Below are 20,822 nucleotides of genomic sequence, written 5' to 3' on the forward strand. Positions count from 1 at the left end.
ATTTTCACTTTTACAACTGACCATGTTGGCCTGTTAGTAAATGGAATTTTAGTAGCCTTTTTACATTGGTTAGAGATGATATTTGGCAGAGGTCAGTTTGTATTTGACCTTGTATCATGAATGCAATTATAAACCATAGATGGAAGAGATCTCACGAGGTCTTGGGTACTGCTTTCGTGCAGGTAGGTACTTGCAGACTATTTAGGACCCAGCACTGCCCCCTGTTGCCTATTCCACGTCTTCTTTGGGAGTGTGCTCCAGTAATTGAATCATCTGCTGCTTTCACTCATGTCAGTCAAAATACAGTCTGCTTTTTACTTTGAGTACATTTTCTCATGTTTGGCTTTTTGGGGGGTTGGGGAGGACACATGGAGCTGGCTGACATTTTCTAGATACTGTCTAGCATGTTTTTGCTCTGTTAATATTGAGTAAATGAATGAACGAAGAAAGGAAGAAGGAATCTTTGATAGATAGCACTTAATTTTAGTTAGTATCTTAGCCCCTTTTTTGCCTGCTGAATGATAATGTCCAGGGTGTATTTTTTTAGTTTTTCTGTGGGGGGAGGATCTTCTCCAGTTTTCCCATTAAAATTATGGGACATAATGTTCAAATAAGAGTTTCACTAATAGAAGATAGTGTATAGCTAACTCCTTAGACTTATTATGACTTATGGTGGCCTGTCCCAGTCCTTTGGCTTCCTACATTCCTGAGTGCTTGTAGTTTACATGGGCTTCACTTAGATGTACTGGAGGAGAGGGGTTAGTGAAGTCGTGAAGTCCACACGGATGGATGCTGATTGCTATCCATTAGCTCACTGCCTTCCTACAATTCTTTCTGGAAGGAAGGAAGGCTAAAGGGATATAATAAAACATTAGCTGCAGATCGAGACATCCAAGTGCAATCTTAGATAATAGAATAAATCACATATTCCAGTCCAGGAACTCTTTTATTTAGTCAAGGCGCGCAGGTGGAATGTACTTATTTCGCCTTTGGTATGGGGTAGTATGAGTGAGCTCTGCTGTGTTCACGCATGTGTGAAGCAAGGCAATCCTGTTTTACTTCATTTCTGTAGACCTTAAAAGCCACTCGTTACCTTCCTCAGGTAGACTTGCACCTGTGGAGGAGTCATCCTGTTTTACACAGGACTTACATACCACTCATAGGTACCCCTGTGACCGTGTGAAAGCCCTTGTAAGTGACTGGCCACAGGTATCTCCAGGGACCTTGGAGTAAACGATGGTTTGTATGCTGATGGCTGAGCTTTAAAACTGCACGTGCAGGAAGACATTAAAGAGATTACAGACTGATTTGCAGAGTTGCACAGTGCTATGGACTAAAGATAAGCTTGAAAAGACCAAGGTCACATTCTAGGCAGCATGATCTGCAAAGCTGAAAGGATTTTTATTTTTAAACCAAAGAAGGCTTGATGATAACTGCCATTGATTATGCTACCTTGGAAACAGTCTTTCCATTGATGTGTTTATTCATAAGGCTAAAGGATGTATATTCTTTTTTTTTTTTAAAGTATGCATGTAGGGAGGATTTTTATTTTAGCTATTCAATATTTAAGTAGACATAATGTTATTAGTATATAAAGGCTTTAAGGGAATTTCAAGTTTTCTTGGTCTATTCGATCATTATGTCTAACCACAACAGCTTAACTATATACTGCAGAAGCATTTTTTTTCTTTCCTTCTTGTTTCCCTCTGATTTATATTTTAAAGCAGCAACTCTCTTATCCCCTCACCGAGAATGACAAGGACTCACCCTTCCTACTTCAGGGAAGGGACAGGAAACCTGACTTTTCCATATTTCGGATTTGTCTTTCGCCCCGTGAAGAAAGATTAAGGAGCCACCACACACTTGCAAATTCAAATACAAAAAAAATATGGTTAAATAAGTAGAATGTGGCTTTTGAGGCAAATTTTCAGTTCAGTAGAACAGTAGCTCTCAAACTTTAATGCGCAGCAAAATTATCTGGAGGATTTGCTAGAACACATGTCGCTGGGCCCCACGCCCATAGTTTCTGATTCAGTAGATGTGAGACTTGGCATTTTTAACGAGTTTTCAGGTGATGCTGAAGCTGCTGGTCCAACGACCACACTTTGAGAATCACTACAGTAGAGCAAGGTAGTTAGCGATAGGCATTTTAGAGTCATCAGCCAGACCAGAGTTCAAGTTTAGATTCTGTCTCTTACTAGCTCAGTTATCCTGGGCAAGGTGCTTACCCCTCTGACCCTGAGTTTCCTTATTTGTCAAATACATACAATAATAACACATTCCTTATGGCGTTACTGGGAGGATTGAATGAGATAATACGTATATAGCTCTTAGCACGTGCTCGGCACTTAGTAGGAGAGTTGGTGCCATCATCCATTTTATCCCTATCATGGTTAACATCACTGGTATTATTACAAGGTTATATGTAGCCTTTAAAGCAATTTCAAGTAGCTTCCCCAAGACCCGATAATAATGTTGAGGATAACCTAAAGGGGGACCGTCTTACACAGGCAAGAGCCAGAAACCATGTTCGTGAAGCTGGACACACACAATAGTGACTTGATGTAGAGATAGACTAAATTCAGATATTTCAACGAAGTTATGAAATCCTGGAACAACTGATTTACATCAGTGAGACATGGTGAAGGCAATCTGGAGGAAAGGTATTTGGTAAATTGGACCTAAAGAATCGTAGGATCCTAGGGTTGAAAGAGACTGGCGGTCCTACAGTTCACAGTTTTTAGCACCTGCCTGTATATTTCCATTTACAATGATCTCACTACTTTTTTGTGAGACAACTGATTTCATTACTGAGCAACTTTGTTAGAAGCCAAAACTGAGCCAGATTTTTTTTTTTTTTATACAGCAGGTTCATCCATTTTATACACATCAGTGAGTGTATACACGTCAATCCCAATCGCCCAGTTCATCACACCACCACCCCCCACACCCGCTTTCCCCACTTGGTGTCCATACGTTTGTTCTCTACATCTGTGTCTCAATTTCTGCCCTGCAAACCGGTTCATCTGTACCATTTTTCTAGGTTCCACATATATGCGTTAACATACGATATTTGTTTTGCTCTTTCTGACTTATTTCACTCTGTATGACAGTCTCTTGATCCATCCACGTCTCAACAAATGACCCAATTTCGTTCCTTTTATGGCTGAGTAATATTCCATTGTATATATGTACCACATCTTCTTTATCCATTCGTCTGTCGATGGGCATTTAGGTTGCTTCCATGACCTGGCTATTGTAAATAGTGCTGCAATGAACATTGGGGTGCATGTGTCTTTTTGAATTATGGTTTTCTCCAGGTATATGCCCAGTAGTAGGATTGCTGGATCATATGGTCATTCTATTTTTAGTTTTTTAAGGAACCTCTGTACTGTTCTCCATAGTGGCTATATCAATTTACATTCCCACCAACAGTGCAAGAGGGTTCCCTTTTCTCCACACCCTCTCCAGCATTTGTTGTTTGTAGATTTTCTGATGATGCCCATTCTAACTGGTGTGAGGTGATATGTCATGGTAATTTTGATTTGCATTTCTCTAATGATTAGTGATGTTGAGCAGCTTTTCATGTGCTTCTTGGCCATCTGTATGTCTTCTTTGGAGAAATGTCTATTTAGGTCTTCTGCCCACTTTTGGATTGGGTTGTTTGTTTTTTTAATATTGAGCTGCATGAGCTGTTTATATATTTTGGAGATTAATCATTTGTCCGTTGATTTGTTTGCAAATATTTTCTCCCATGCTGAGGGTTGTCTTTTTGTCTTGTTTATGGTTTCCTTTGCTGTGCAAAAGCTTCTAAGTTTCATTAGGTCCCATTTGTTTATTTTTGTTTTTATTTCCATTACTCTAGGAGGTGGATCAAAAAAGATCTTGCTGTGATTTATGTCATAGAGTGTTCTTCCTATGTTTTCCTCTAAGAGTTTTATAGTGTCCAGTCTGACATTTAGGTCTCGAATCAATTTTGAGTTTATTTTTCTGTGTGGTGTTAGGGAGTGTTCTAATTTCATTCTTTTACATGTAGCTGTCCAGTTTTCCCAGCACCACTTAGTGAAGAGACTGTCTTTTCTCCATTGTATATCCTTGCCTCTTTTGTCATAGATTAGTTGACCACAGGTGCATGGGTTTATCTCTGGGCTTTCTATCCTGTTCCATGGATCTATATTTCCATTTTTGTGCCAGTACCATACTGTCTTGATTACTGTAACTTTGTAGTATAGTCTGAAGTCAGGGAGTCTGATTCCTCCAGCTCCGTTTTTTTCCCTCAAGATTACTTTGGCTATTCAGGGTCTTTTGTGTCTCCATACAAATTTTAAGATTTTTTGTTCTAGTTTCATAAAAAATGCCATTGGTAATTTGATAGGGATTGCATTGAATCTGTAGATTGCTTTGGGTAGTATAGTCATTTTCACAATATTGATTCTTCCAATCCAAGAACATGGTATATCTCTCCATCTGTTGGTATCATCTTTAATTTCTCTCATCAGTGTCTTATAGTTTTCTGCATACAGGTCTTTTGTCTCCCTAGGTAGGTTTATTGCTAGGTATTTTATTCTTTTTGTTGCAATGGTAAATAAGAGTGTTTCCTTAATTTCTCTTTCAGAATTTTCATCCTTAGTGTATAGGAATGCAAGAGATTTCTGTGCATTAATTTTGTATCCTGCAACTTTACCAAATTCATTGTTTAGCTCTAGTAGTTTTCTGGTAGCATCTTTAGGATTCTCTATGTATAGTATCATGTCATCTGCAAACAGTGACAGTTTTACTTCTTCTTTTCCAATTTGTATTACTTTTATTTCTTTTTCTTCTCTGATTGCTGTGGCTAGGACTTCCAAAACTATGTTGAATAATAGTGGTGAGAGTGGACATCCTTGTCTTGTTCCTGATCTTAGAGGAAATGCTTTCAGTTTTTCACCATTGAGAATGATGTTTGCTGTGGTTTGTCATATATGGCCTTAATTATGTTGAGGTAGTTTCCCTCTATGCCCACTTTCTGGAGAGTTTTTATCATAAATGGGTGTTGAATTTTGTCAAAACTTTTTCTGCATCTATTGAGATGACCATATGGTTTTTATTCTTCAATTTGTTAATCTGGTGTATCTCATTGATTAATTTGTGTATATTGAAGAATCCTTGCATCCCTGGGATAAATCCCACTTGATCATGGTGTATGATCTTTTTAATGTGTTGTTGGATTCTGTTTGCTAGTATTTTGTTGAGGATTTTTGCATCTATATTCATGAGTGGTATTGGTCTGTAATTTTCTTTTTTTATAGTATCTTTGTCTGGTTTTGGTATCAGGGTGATGGTGGCCTCATAGAATGAGCTTGGGAGTGTTCCTTCCTCCGTAATTTTTTGGAAGAGTTTGAGAAGGATGGGTGTTAGGTCTTCTCTAAATGTTTGATAGAATTCACCTGTGAAGCCATCTGGTCCTGCACTTTTGTTTGTTGGAATATTTTTTATCACAGATTCAGTTTCATTACTTGTGATTGCTCTGTTCATATTTTCTATTTCTTTGTGGTTCAGTCTTGGAAGGTTATACCTTTCTAAGAATTTGTCCATTTCTTCCAGGTTGTCCATTTTATTGGCATAGAGTTGCTTGTAGTAGTCTCTTAGGATGCTTTGTATTTCTGCTGTGTCTGTTGTAACTTCTCCTTTTTCATTTCTAATTTTATTGATTTGAGTCCTCTCCCTCTTTTTTTTTGATGAGTCTGGCTAATGGTTTATCAATTTTTTTTATCGTCTCAGAGAACCAGGTTTTAGATTTATTGATCTCTGCTATTGTTTTCTTTGTTTCTATTTCATTGATTTCTGCTCTGATTTTTATGATTTCTTTCCTTCTGCTAACTTTGGGTTTTGTTTGTTCTTCTTTCTCTAGTTCCTTTAGGTGTAGTGTTAGATTGTTTATTTGAGATTTTTCTTGTTTCTTGAGGTAGACTTGTATAGCTATAAACTTCCCTCTTAGAACTGCTTTTGCTGCATCCCATAGGTTTTGGATCGTCGTGTTTTCATTGTCATTTGTCTCTAGGTATTTTTTGATTTCTTCAGTGATCTGTTGGTTATTTAGTAATGTACTGTTTAGCCTCCATGTGTTTGTGTTTTTTACGGTTTTTTCCCTGTAATTGATTTCTAATCTCATAGGGTTGTGGTCAGAAAAGATGCTTGATATGATTTCCATTTTTTTAAATTTACTGAAGCTTGATTTGTGGCCCAAGATGTGATCTATCCTGGAGAATGTTCCATGCGCACTTGAGAAGAAAGTGTAGTCTGCTGTTTTTGGATGGAATGTCCCATAAATATCAGTTAAATCTATCTGGTTTATTGTGTCATTTAAAGCTTCTGTTTCCTTATTTATTTTCATTTTGGATGATCTGTCCATTGGTGTAAATGAGGTGTTAAAGTCCCCCACTACTATTGTGTTACTGTCAATTTCCTCTTTTACAGCTCTTAGCAGTTGCCTTATGTAATGAGGTACTCCTATGTTGGGTGCATATATATTTATAATCGTTATATCTTCTTCTTGGATTGATCCCTTGATCATTATGTAGTGTCCTTCCTTGTCTCTTGTAACATTCTTTATTTTAAAGTCTACTTTGTGTGATATGAGTATTGCTACTCCAGGTTTCTTTTGATTTCCATTTGCATGGAATATCTTTTTCCATCCCCTCACTTTCAGTCTGTATGTGTCCCTAGGTCAGAAGTGGGTCTGTTGTAGACAGCATATATATGGGTCTTGTTTTTGTATCCATTCAGCGAGCCTGTGTCTTTTGGTTGGAGCATTTAATCCATTCACATTTAAGGTAATTATTGATATGTATGTTCCTATGACCATTTTCTTAATTGTTTTGGGTTTGTTTTTGTAGGTCCTTTCTTCTCTTGTGTTTCCCACTTAGGGAAGTTCCTGTAGCATTTGTTGTTGAGCTGGTTTGGTGGTGCTGAATTCTCTTAGCTTTTGCTAGTCTGTAAAGCTTTTGATTTCTCCATCGAATCTGAGTGAGATACTTGCCGGGTAGATTAATCTTGGTTGTAGGTTCTTCCCTTTCATCCCTTTAAGTATATCATGTCACTCCCTTCTGGCCTGTAGAGTTTCTGCTGAGAAATCAGCTGTTAACCTTATGGGAGTTCCCTTGTATGTTATTTGTCGTTTTTCACTTGCTGCTTTCTATAATTTTTCTTTGTCTTTAACTTTTGCCAATTTGATTACTATGTGTCTCGGCGTGTTTCTCCTTGGGTTTATCCTGTATGGGACTCGCTGCGCTTCCTGGACTTGGGTGGCTATTTCCTTTCCCATGTTAGGGAAGTTTTCGACTATAATCTCTTCAAATATTTTCTCTGGTCCTTTCTCTCTCTCTTCTCCTTCTGGGACCCCTATAATGTGAATGTTGTTGCATTTAATGTTGTCCCAGAGGTCTCTTAGGCTGTCTTCATTTCTTTTCATTCTTTTATCTTTATTCTGTTCCGCAGCAGTGAATTCCACCATTCTGTCTTCCAGGTCACTTATCCGTTCTTCTGCCTCAGTTATTCTGCTACTGATTCCTTCTAGTGTAGTTTTCATTTCAGTTATTGTATTGTTGATTTCTGTTTGTTTGTTCTTTAATTCTTCTAGGTCTTTGTTAAACATTTCTTGCATCTTCTCAATATTTGCCTCCATTCTTTTTCCGAGGTCCTGGATCATCTTCAGTATCATTATTCTGAATTCTTTTTCTGGAAGGTTGCCTATCTCCACTTCATTTAGTTGTTTTTCTTGGGTTTTATCTTGTTCCTTCATCTGGTACATAGCCCTCTGCCTTTTCATGTTGTCTATGTTTCTGTGAATGTGGTTTTTGTTCCACAGGCTGCAGGATTGTAGTTCTTCTTGCTTCTGCTGTCTGCCCTCTGGTGGATGAGGCTGTCTAAGAGGCTTGTGCAAGTTTCCTGATGGGAGGGACTGGTGGTGGGTCGAGCTGACTGTTGCTCTGGTGGGCAGAGCTCAGTAAAACTTTATTCCGCTTGACTTCTGATGGGTGGGGCTGGGTTCCCTCCCTGTTGGTTGTTTGGCCTGAGGCAACCCAATACTGGAGCCTACCTGGGCTCTTTGGTAGGGCTAATGGCAGACTCTGGGAATGCTCATGCCAAAGAGTACTTCCCAGAACTTCTGCTGCCAGTGTCCTTGTCCCCATGGTGAAACAGAGCCACCCCCCGCCTCTGCAGGAGACCCTCCAACACTAGCAGGTAGGTCTGATTCAGTCTCCCCTGGGTCCACTGCTCCTTCCCCTGGGTCCCGATGCGCACACTACTTTGTGTGTGCCCTCCAAGAGTGGAGTCTCTGTTTCCCCCCGTCCTGTCAAAATCCTGCAGTCAAATCCCACTAGCCCTCAAAGTCTGATCCTCTAGGAATTCCTCCTCCTGTTGCCGGACCCACAGGTCGGGAAGCCTGACGTGGGGCTCAGAACCTTCACTCCAGTGGGTGGACTTCTGTGGTATAAGTGTTCTCCAGTCTGTGAGTCACCCACGCAGCAGTTATGGGATTTGATTTTGCTGTGATTGCGCCCCTCCTACCGTCTCATTGTGGCTTCTCCTTTGTCTTTGGATGTGGGGTATCTTTTTTGGTGAGTTCCAGTGTCTTCCTGTCGATGATTGTCCAGCAGCTAGTTGTGATTCTGGTGTTCTCACAGGAGGGAGTGAGAGCACATCCTTCTACTCCGCCATCTTGGTTCAGGGCCCCAGATTTTTATCTATTATAATTTTTACTTATTCTTTCCTTCTATAGCAGCATAGAATGATTCTGTTCAGGAAGAATGTGGGTGTTTACTATTCTCCTCGCTGGTGATCTAGTTTGAAATGATAAAATTATTCAACTTAATGGAACTTAAGATTATCTAGGCTGACCTCATAATTTTGCTCCCGAGTTCCGGAGAGATTAATTTGCTAGCGTGGAGTGACTCACCTGGCTAGTAACAGAGCTGGGAGGTCTGTGGCAGCCTAATGCAGGGCTCTTTCCACAGTAGCTTCTCAAATGTGTCACGACAGCCATCATGTCTCCCATTATTTTCTCCATGACTTTCAGTGGTTCCTCTTCTGTTAAGGCTTCTGGGCTCCTTGTTTTCAGTACACTTTTGAGTTCTCTCTAATTTTTCAGTGTTTTAAACGTATGGCATTTGGGATGGAACCCAGTGCTTCAGGCAGGGTCCAGCCAGCACAAGGCAGATGATTATTTTAGTAAAAATTTGGAAAGCAATCCTATTTAGAAGGCAAATGAACTATTAATATGTAGTGGCCCTCATACCACCTTCCATCTTTCTCCTCATGTTTCTCAGGAGTCAGCACCACCAAGTTCTTTTTGTTTGCTCTTGGTAAAGCTTTCTAAAGAGTCCCCTTAATTAGTATCTTTCATTTTCCTGTTTGTACCCCCTTGTCTTTTATCTTGTTAAGACCCATATAAGAAAAGCTTTCTGAAAGACTGTTTTTAATGAACTAAATTTATTTTTAATTTTTATTAATTTTATTTATTTTTATTTGTTTATTTGCACTAGATTGTTTCACGTACTTACTCTATTCTGATTTTCTGACAGAGACTGCATCCATGTCCTGTAAATATACCAGATTTAGATAGCCAGCAAAGCTGTTAGATACATGAAAAGTTGTTCTACTGTCCTTTAGAGTATTTAACGACAGCCCACTTTGATCTCTGTGCCAGTGCAGCTAAAATTGGTGTTTGTAGGGCAGAAATGCTTTTCTTTGCCTTCGTAACTGATTGTTGTTGCAAAGTCAGGGGATTTGAGTCATTATTAGAAAGCATTCGGACGGGGGTGGGCTGTGGTCAGTGTTAGCCTCAGACTCCCTTTTCTTTTGAAGATGTTCTCAATTTTGCTATCAATTTCAAGATTCCGTAATGGCCAGCAATACCCGAAGTGATGTACTGGCAGATGAAATTAGACCGAGGGATAACTTAGAGACACACCTAACACAGTGTCATGTCATTGCCCCATCAGTCATTGCTAAACAAGACAAATCAGAGTATTTCATTTCCAAATAGATCACTTGAGCATTCTCTCTCTTTGTTTAGCTTACCAAATAGGTAGGAAATGGGAGTAAAGATAAATTTATATGTACTTTGAAACACACTTTCTAGGTTCTCTAATTTGATAGGATTGTATAGGTTTTCTTTCCTTGATGAGTTGATTCCATTATTTTCTTCACTTTCTGAAGTTGAACGAGCCATCGAAAAGTCTCATTCTAAAGCCTTCTTTGAATATGCTCTTATTAGCTAACATTGCAGGCAAGTGAAGAGTGTAAATATTCTGTAAATATTATTTTGTGTGTAGCACCTTTCCCTCAGTTGTAATTCTGTTTTTCTCCTCAGTTTTCATGCTGAATTATACTGATGGTGCCCAGGTGGAATGAGCACTTGTTTGGCTCTTCTCGATTGATGATTGGTTGGCCCCTGTCCTGCTCTTCAAGTCAGCTTCAGCGTTTATCATAGTTGATTGGTTCCTTCTTGAAACCTGTCCTCACTTGGCCCCCAGGATATCAGCCCTGCTCTCTGTTTGCTCCCACCTCACTGGCCACTCCCTTTCAATCTCCTTTGCTGTTTCCTCCAAATCTTCCCAGCTTCTAAATATTGAAATGTGCCAGGCTTAAACCTTAGACTTGCTCCCTTCTCTGTCTACAGTCACTTGCTTGCTGATCTCATCCACTCTCCTAACTTTAATCCCAGGCTGGTTGAAGCTTGGGTCCTTCCCCTGATAGTCTCACATATCTCACTGCCCACGTGATATCTCCAGTTGGCTATTGAAGCTCAAACTCTTCATTCACTTTCATGGCCCACTAAAATTAATTCCTTCTCAAGTCATTTGTATCTCAGTAAATGGCAATTCCATCATTCAGTCTAGGCATTCAGGCATAAAAATCTTGGTGTCATCTGTAAATCTTATTTTCTTGCTCTTCAATTTAATCCTTTAGCAAATTCTGCAAGCTTTAACCTTAAAATATTCAAAATCTGACTACCTCTGAATACTTTGATCACTGCCACCCTACAACAAGGTACCATTAACTCTCATCTGGATAACTTCAGTAGCCTCATAACCTGTTTTCCCTGCTTCTACTCTTGCCCCCTCCCTTCATCATCTATTCTCTATACAGCAGCTATAATGATTAAAAAAGAGGAAGAACTTTGGTTCAGGTCACTCCTCTGCTCAGATTCCTCACAGAGTAAAACCACTACATGATTGGGCTCTCCCCTGTCCAACAGACACCCCCATCCCTGCCCTCACTTCCCAGTGTCCTCTTGTTCTCCCCCTACCTAGCTCTCTGCTTCATCTGGTGGCCTCTTGCTGCTCCTCAGATATGGCAAACACACTCTCATCTCAGCATCTTTGCATCTGCCTGGGATGCATTTATCCCCCAGGTACCCTCCATCCTCGTGACTTCTTTCAGGTCCTTGCCTAAAGTCTTCAGAGAGGCCTTGGCTGACTACCTGGTGTAAAGTAACAATGTCTTCCTTCCGTCCCTCTTTCATTTGCTTCATTTTATCCCCACCTGATGTTTTTATATGTATTTGTGTTTGTTTCTGCTGAAACAAAAGAAAGGCAGAGATTTTGTCTGTTTGGTTCACTGCTGTATAGCTGACCTAGAACAGCATCTCACACATAGTAGATACTCAGTATTTGTGTTATTATTTATGTATTTATTTAGGCTGCACCGTGTGGCCCGCAGGATCCCAGTTTCCCGACCAGGGACTGAACCGGGGCCATGGCAGTGAAAGCACTGAGTCCCAACTGGGGAATTCCCAGTATTTGTGGAATAAATAAATAAATATCATCTGAAGTTAAAAATATTTAAAAAGTGAATTTGAAAACAAATTGTGTGGTTTTAGCATAGAATTAAGTGGGCATGTCAATGGAATGGAATAAATAGCCAGAAAAAGATTTTTACTTATGTAAAATATTAATATATAATAAAGAAATTATCACCTATTAGTAGGGAAGTGATGGGTTATTTCCGGTGATCAGCAGACATTTTCTGTGAAGATCATGATAGTTTTTCAGGCTACTATCACAACTCTTATAACAATTACTTTTAAAGGGAAAGGAGTCATAGACAATATATAAATAAATAGATATGGCTAGATTTGACCCATGATAGTTTGCCTACCCCTGGATTATTAAATTAATAATAATAAACTCCATTAGGGTTGCGATTTTTATATATTTTGTTGTTCACTGATAGATCCCAGGTACACAGAATGTCCTTTGCATGGAATATGGGCATTCAATAAAAATTGTTGATTTGAACTAAATCAAAATGACATTTGAAGACCCTGGCTATTTGGGATGAAATGAACTCAGTGCATGTCCTCACATCATTCATTAGCATAAATTGCAGTAGATTTTAGAGATAAATGTGAAATGATAAAAATGGTTGGAAGTGTAGGTGGATATTTGTCTCTTTGGATGAGAGAGTTATTTTTAAGCATAAGAGCGATAGATGAAATTAGCTAAGGAAAAAACGTTTCACTATTTGAAAATTTAAAACTTAAGTATATAAAAACATCATAAAAATAAAAGAACATCAAAATAGAAAAAGTTACTCTACATTAAAAAAAGGCTAATAACCTTTATACAAAGAACATATAAATAGACAGATAGATAAGAAAAGCACTATAACAATCTAATGATAAAATGAGCCAAATGCAGGCATTCATGATTTATAGAGGAGGACATACAAGTAAATCCCTGAGAAAATAGTCGACTGTTAATAATTTTAAGAAAATACAAAGGAAAATAAGATCTAATTTCTAACTGTCAAAGTTTAAGAGTAAAAAGATAAAAGTAAAACGATAATATTAAATGTTGGTTCACATACCTTGCTGATGAGGGTAAATTTATGCTGTCTTTTTGAAAAGCATTTTGGTAGTACATTAAAAAAAGCCTTCATACCTTTTTAATGTGCCAAGTAATTTACCTTCCAAGAATCTGTCCTTAGGAAATAATTAGAAATGATATCAAGGATTTATGGGCAAGGAAGTTCAACATACTTTTATAATAAAATACAGTAGGAAAGAGTTTACATATTTAATAATAGAGAAATGGTTCAACAAATTATGATATATCTATAAGATTGAAGTTATAGTATCACTGATTATTTTTTGAAGATTTTTAATGATATGAGAAGTGCTAATGATTGAGTGATGAGTATTAAAAGGGGAATCAAAAACCGGTTATCCAGAATTATTTCCATTATGTAAAATATATAGGAGCAAAAAGATTAGAAGAAAAGATTCCAAGATATTAACCATGGTTTTGTTTGGATTTTAAGATTATGGATAATTTTTGTTTTCCATTTTGTATTTTTCTATTTTTTACAGGGTTCCTACAGTTAATATTTTTCTTAACATCAATATATATTACCTTTTAAAAAAATGAATTTAAAATTCTAAGAAAGTGTAGGCACAGCTGACTCACATAAAAAGGAAATATTAAAAGCGAATGTTTGGAAAAGTTTTTGCCTCATAAATAAAGGAATGCAAATTAAAATAAATATGAGGTATCACCTCAGATATTTATAAGAACATTTTTACTGCCTATGAGGAATAAAAAAATGATTTTTAAGATTTGTATTCCGTGGTCTGTATGATCAAAAGTATATTACTGGCGAGAGCTGCCCTATCCGGTAGGGTAGCAACTTGCCACATTTAAATTTAAATTTTAATTAGATAAAATAAAATTTAAAAAACCATTTCAAGTGCTCCATAAGCACATGTCTAGTGGTTGCTATCTTGGACATCCCAGATATAGAAGATTTCCATCATTGCTGAAAGTCCTCTTGGACAGGGCTGTTCCAGTGTATGTATGATAACTTATTTAACCCAATCTGCCATCTTTGGAAGAGTAACAGTCACTTTTAGAGCAGAAGAGAGAAGGGACATCGTAAGTACAAGGGGAGAAATCTCAGAAATAATTATATCTAGAAATTACGCTTAATGTTTATTTGTTCAAGCAATAATTTTAAATACCTACTATGTGCTAAGGTACTGCATGTGCAGTGGGGAGCAAGACAGAGCAGCTCCTGGTGTCTAGGGACTTATATTCTAATGGTGGAGACAGATTTTTACTTGCTCTTCCCCCAGAAACCTCCATGGCTATTTCCTCACTTCCTTTGGTTCTTTGTTAAAATGTTACCTTATACAGAGAAGTTCTCCAAGCAATTTAGATAAAATAGTAATCCTTCCCCATACCTACTCCTCCTGCTGTATTGCCTGCACTACTTGCTCTTTATTTTTCTGAAAGTCTATTTATTTGCTCTATTTTTACCACTTATATGTTTGTTAATTTGTATATTGTATGTCTCTCTTGAATTAGAATCAGAGTTCCAGTAGAGTAGGGACTTTGTTTGGTTTGGTTCACTGTTCTAACTCCTAGTCTAATAGTTAGTTTTAATTTAACAATTTATGTCCCTAAGTGATAGTCCATGAAATTTTACAGATACGTAGTAAAATTCATCTGGAAGCAGAAAAGGGCAGATATTTCAAAAGATGATTTATTTTTTCTTGGAAAGGACAATGAAGGTAGACTTGTTTTTCCAGTGTAAAACACATTACAAATTGAAAATTATTTTATTCTTATAGAATTGAATTAAAATACTTAAAAAATAATGATACATGGAGTATACCAGAGATATGAGGAGAGATTTAAACAGGGATTAGTGATACACTATAAGATAAAATTCAAGTAACCTGAGAGTGAGGCAAGAAATTACTATTAAATCAATGTTTGGAGGATAATTGGATATCAGTATGGAAAAAAACTAATCAGAATGCATAAATCAGGTCACCTACAGCAGCAAATTCAGATAGCTTAAAAAGTTAAGTAGGAGTCAAGATGTGGATGGAGATGGGAGAAGGACTCCCAAAAAAAGCTAGAACAAAAATGTACAGAATATTCTTTTCTTTTGTGGAAGGGATTTTTCCTTCTTTATATTAAACAAATGGAAATGACCCAAATAAAAAAAAATAGTGCCTGAATGCTGAAAATTATTTTACACCATGAAATGTAATGAAAGGAATATTCTAAAGAGTCAGAATGTGAAAATACATGTGAAATGACTGCTGAAAAGTTTATTATGTAAAATATGTTTACTGATATGTAACATACAGTCATTATCCATGTTTCATTTTAAAGGGGTTAAGAGGGTTTGAATCATCTCTACGTGACAAAATATAGACATGAAATTATTATGTGAAAAATGCCCTGCCTTGTTAGCAATGTCAGAAATGCCAGATAAAATAACTTTTAGGTATCATTAAACTGGCAAAAATAATTATAATTTACAGAGATAACAGTTCTAGCAGCAAACAGATGGCACACTCCAAGAGGTGTGGGAAGGGTTAAAGGAACCAGCAGTGACAGGGAAGCATCCAGGAATTGGTATCAATGCAAAGCTATTTCCACCCCAGGCCTGAAGGGGCAAGGGTGGCACCAGTGCTACCAGAGCCCAGAGAGAACTTGGAGACATTGCAGAAGGGCTCCAGCAGAAGCTATACCCAGAGACACAGACACTGCTGAAGCCTCAACGAGGAGAATGGAGATGGGGATGCAGGTAGAGGCAGAGGCAGAGTAGGTACCTGACTTCTTTCTCTTCCACTCTGTGATCTCCTGTCAGTGCCTCACATCAGCTGAACCTAACCAGAGCCCAAAAGCTAGAGCTAGTTGATGGTAATGAAGGAACATCCTGTGTACGCACAGATAGGTTGTTGATATCATTGTAAATTTATTATTTTAGAGGATGAGCCCAGCAAGTAGTACAGGACTGTCTATATACCCTCATCTGGTGATTCCTCTTTTGGTGAAATATACCCCCAAAATCTGAAAGTAAAAATAATAATTTTGCATAATCCTGTATAATAGCAATAATCGGGGGGCGGGGGGGAAATCCCATAAAAGACTCGCAAGAAAGAAATAACTAAGGAAATAAGAAAATGATTTGTATTTTTTAGCTACATATACCTAAACTCATTCCAAAAATGGATTAAAGCATGATGGTGCATTAGAGTGATGGAATAAATATAGCGTTTTGAAATAAGTGTTTAAATAATGATGGCACGTGGGAATGTTTGATAGGAAATAATGGTATGTGAATAATATCTGCAAACAGATAGAAACTTTAAAAATATATGTATTACACATAAAAATTAATTTAATATGATGTAATTTTATTTGAGCCATTTCTAATCTTTATTGGAAAGAAACAGTAAAAATAAATAAAAGACAAGATAAAGAAATATTGCTAATAATTAGGTTCCTTATTTCCTGAAAAGTTTTTAAGGACTTTAATTTAAAAAGTGGCTTCCTTATCTCTTGCCTGTCCATAATATTACAGTGTAAGATACAGGCTCTAGAGGTGAAAAAGGTGTCATTCATATGGGGCATAAAAAGTATCTTGAACATTATTTGAATTTCTTGTACAAATGAATTGAGGAATAGGTTCCACAGAGTTGTGTAAACCCAGAATTTCCACGACCAGGATTTTGAGGAAAGCCTTCATCTAGAAGTATTGTAGATAACTTTTATTAATTAATCCACTGACTAAAGCAAATCTGTGGGGTTCTTTAGCAAATGATCAGTTGCAGGTAATGTAGTGTGATTCTGTAGTAGCTCCAGAAAGCCCCGTTCAATTGTGTGAAATGTCACTGGATGAGGAAGAAGCTTCTCTGGGCTGGTTATGGTAGAATTGTTCAACTACTTACTCAACTTTAATATATTTTTATCATATGTATCAGAAAAATTCACCATAAAAGCCAGTGCTGAAAGATACTAAATGAAATAAATCCTACTTAATATCCATCATGGGAAAATCAATTTTATATTAGATCTGGGACCACATTAAATTTTAATCTGAGGTTTGATATTCCACAAATAGAGTCTAACCCTTAGTTAAAGTAAGATAAAATGAGTCCTTTCTTATTCTCTCTTATTCTTTCATTTAAAAAAAATTAATTGGTTCATTCTTTTCACAAACATTTATTGAACATTTTGTATTTACCACGCATTATGTTATGTGCTGAAACAATAACTAAAAGATGACATAACTTGACATAATTTATTTTCTTTAATTGCATCGTTCTCTATAGTAACTATGGGATTAGACACACTAAAAACCTTTTAGTTCTGATAACACCCCTGTCAGGTAGGTGTCATTTAATAGATGGGGAAAAAGTGAGCTGCCCCCGACGGGAAGCGACTTAGAAGCAAAACAGACCCTGTGCTCTTTCTTCTCTCTCCATTCAGCAAACACTGTTATTTTCCAAACTGAAACATTGGGACACATGGTTTGAGGAGGGAGTTTTTGGTGATTTTATTTGCGTGCAGGGTTTTAAAGCAATGTCAGATTAAATTACGTTTCCTTACTCTTGATTAATCACCTATTGAAAAGAATAAAACACTTACATAAAAATTCGAATTGTCTAAGAACATCTGGAACATCTGGCCACCATACTGACCCACTGTAATCTTGTGGATATTTAAACATTCTTACTCTGCCCAGTTCTTGAGTCTTTCCTCGCACCCTATGTTCTCCCTCACTCACTTCTTTTTTTATCTCCATGTTCTTTTTTTTTCACCACCCAACTTTTTTTCATTCGGTTTTAATCATGTATCTTAGCTTTTGCAATTTGTCATCCCTGACATGTTTGGAAATTTCCAGTTTGTTTAGCAGAATGACCAATTACAGCCTCATTTAATCCCACATAAAGGTCAGAGCCCATGTTCTTTGCTGATGTTCCCTTTGCTCTAGTGTCCTGTCTTCTTGCTTAACCAACTCTGAGAAGAAGGCACGAACACACCCTCCATGCTTCCCAGATAATCTGGGGACAAACAAGTCAAAATCGTTGGCAAGGGTTTGACCTCTTCTTATCTTTCTGTTTTCCTCTCCAAATGTTTTCTGTTTGCATCCTCCAATCTGAGCCAGGTATTAGAGGTGAAAATGTGTAGAGATATGAGCCACTATTAATCACCTTCACCACTTTCTTGTACTTATAATGACTGTTTCTTCTTTGATTTCCTCACATCAAGTGGAAAAGTATTTTCCAGCAAAGCTAGGCTTGAGGATGGAGGGAGAAGGTTGTGTGCAGGAGGAGGGAGAAGCAGATCTGGAAGAAGGGGCTGGGGTCTGTGAAAGAATTCTGGCCCAAGGATGAAATGGCAACCAAACTTAAAGGTGAAACTACTACAGAATGATAAACTTTGAATGGATTTCAGGCAGAAATTTTTTTTTTTAAGTATATTTATTTAGTTATTTATTGGCTGCATCGGGTCTTAGTTGTGGCATGCGGGATCTTTCATTGCGGTGCGGGGCTCTTCATTTTGGTGCGCAGGCTTCTCTCTAGTTGTGGCATGCAGGTTTTCTGTTCTCTAGTTGTGGTGTGCGGGCTCCAGAGCACGTGGGCTCAGTAGGTGCAGTACGCGGGCTTAGTTGCCCCACGGCATGTGAGATCTTAGTTCCCCGACCAGGGATCGAACCCGTCTCCCCAGCATTGGAAGGCGGATTCTTTACCACTGGACCACCAGGGAAGTCCCAGAAATGTTTTTATTCAAAGCAACTTTCAAAAGCAGAAGAAATGTTATAAACAACCATTTCAGGACAATTTTTAGAAGGTTCCAGTATTGATTTATAATTCAAAGATGTGATAGAACACATTGAGTTGTTGTGTTTTTCTCTCCAGGTTTGCAACACAACTACAGACAGGAAACATGCAGACACCTTTTTGGAGAAGTGTGTTACTGAGTCAATAATGAACATTGTGAGCGGCTTTTTTAATTCTCCCTTTTCAGACAACAGTACCAGCCTGCAGGTAATATAAACAAACAAGTACAAAAGAAGTCTGTCACACAGAATTTCTGTACCTTATTTGAGTGTAGAAAACTTTAATAGGCCAGGAAGTCCTTTCCTACACTTCTCAAGATCACTCTTCTTTCCTATTATTTACTATTATGCCCCTTTCTGAGTTTCCCAAACTTTATTTTAAATAAAGAGGCTCCATCTTCAAACTGAATTATTTTTGCTCTCCCTCTAAGCAAAATAGGAACTTTCATATCTGTAGATCGACTGCCAAGTGTCGAAATAACTGATAATGATTCTTTAAATGGATAGATATTTTGACTCAGTAATTCCAGTTTAGTAAATCCTGAAAGAGTTAGCAGGGATTTATATACTAAGATTTTCACTGAAGTGTTTATAATACTTAAAAATTGACATCAACCTTAAATGTCCACAAACAGGGGAATAGCTAAATAAATTATGGTATATCTGTAGATGGCTTATTATATAGCAATTAAAAATCATGTTTTAAAAGAAAAATTGATGCCTAAGGAAAATGATCATGAAGCAATATAAAGTGAAACAGGCCACAAAATTGCATCATAGTATCATCCAGGTTTGTGCATGTAAAGAATATATGTGCATATATACATAAGAAAACTCAGGAAGTAATTATCTTAAAAATGTTGATACTGATTATCTCTCCATGTTAGGATTATTGGTGATTTTCATTTGTATGGTTGCCAAATATTCTACAGTGATTGTGTATTGCTCTTATAAAAGTATTATTTCAGTTATACTTTTTTTAGGGAAAACTTTTGAATGAACTATTAGAATCATGTAAAATTGTTTTTGTAGGTCAAAATTGTTGTCTCCTCTACTTTCTGATCATATGAAACCAAAACATACAATCAGTGAAACAAACCCAAAATGCCTGCTCTATTTATACTCGGAAATAAACCAGAGATTGTAAAAATATACTTAAATCCATGTCATTGGTTTCAAGAAATGCCATATTTTCCTGATTAAGAATATAGTTAAAATAATCAATTTTCTATAGTGTCTGGTGTGGTGCCTGTCATGAGATGGGTACAAAATAAATATTTGTTGAATGAGATGTTCATTAAGTAGCACTGAAACTTAAAAGGCAAGACTGTATTTTATTTTGGTGGGCCTTTTTTGATAATGCATAGATACTGCATCAGGAGTGTTAATGGTTTAGTGACCTGTTTGCCTCTTTTCTTTCTGTTCTCAGACACATCAGCCAGTTTTTATTCAGCTGCTTCAGTCTGCCTTCAGAATTTACAATTGCACCTGGCCAAATCCGGCACAGAAAGCCTCGGTGGAGTCCTGTATCAGAACTTTGGCTGAAGTGGGTAAGTCAGAGTGTCGGATTTTACTTATTTTCACATTTTGTGAAAGAAATCAGGCTTTTGGCTAATAGGCAATACAAGTAGCTTTCCAGTTTTCAACTTAAAAAGAGAGCAGGTGTGGTTTCTATAAAGCTGAAGATCGGTGATCAACAAATGACTCTGAAATTGCATCCTTTTTGGGAGGGGAATATAATTGTTATATTTCTTCTTTTTAAATATTTTAAAATATATTTATTTATTTTTAAATTATTATATTTCTAACCTTAAATTTAATATTGCATATGGTGCTTTAATATAGCTCAGTAAGATATTACACAAATGAGTTTGGTTTAATTGTTATCTCAGATTTCATTATGGAATTGTCTTGTCTGTTAAGTAGCCTTATTTATTAACATCTTCATGTGGCAGGAGGACTTTTTGAGGGGTTTTTAGTTTTCTAATTTTGTGTGAAATTCATCAGTATTCATTGAGGCTCTGTTATGCATACAAGGCTTCAGAAATTCCAAATAAAATGGAATGCAAGGGGATAACAGCTAAGGGAAGGTTAGTACATTGTAGGAAGAATTTCTCATAGAGTCCTCTTTTTTTTTTAATAAAGTTAATTAGGACTGTCGGAAAGGAGGAGGGAAAAGAAATATAGACTGG

General features: G+C 37.2%; 1 protein-coding gene across 3 annotated transcripts in view; it reads left to right on the plus strand.

Moving 5' to 3' along the window:
* ITPR2 (inositol 1,4,5-trisphosphate receptor type 2) overlaps positions 1 to 20,822 on the plus strand; it is a 521,178-nt gene that overhangs the window by 254,516 nt on the left and 245,840 nt on the right. For all 3 annotated transcript variants that reach the window (XM_061204256.1, XM_061204257.1, XM_061204259.1), the window contains exons 33-34: positions 18,710 to 18,838; positions 20,060 to 20,180. In XM_061204256.1, the coding sequence (XP_061060239.1) occupies positions 18,710 to 18,838; positions 20,060 to 20,180 (250 nt within the window). The remainder of the gene's footprint in view (positions 1 to 18,709; positions 18,839 to 20,059; positions 20,181 to 20,822) is intronic.

The sequence above is a fragment of the Eubalaena glacialis genome, chromosome 11, assembly GCF_028564815.1.
Source record: "Eubalaena glacialis isolate mEubGla1 chromosome 11, mEubGla1.1.hap2.+ XY, whole genome shotgun sequence".
Classification (NCBI taxonomy): Eukaryota; Metazoa; Chordata; class Mammalia; order Artiodactyla; family Balaenidae; genus Eubalaena; species Eubalaena glacialis.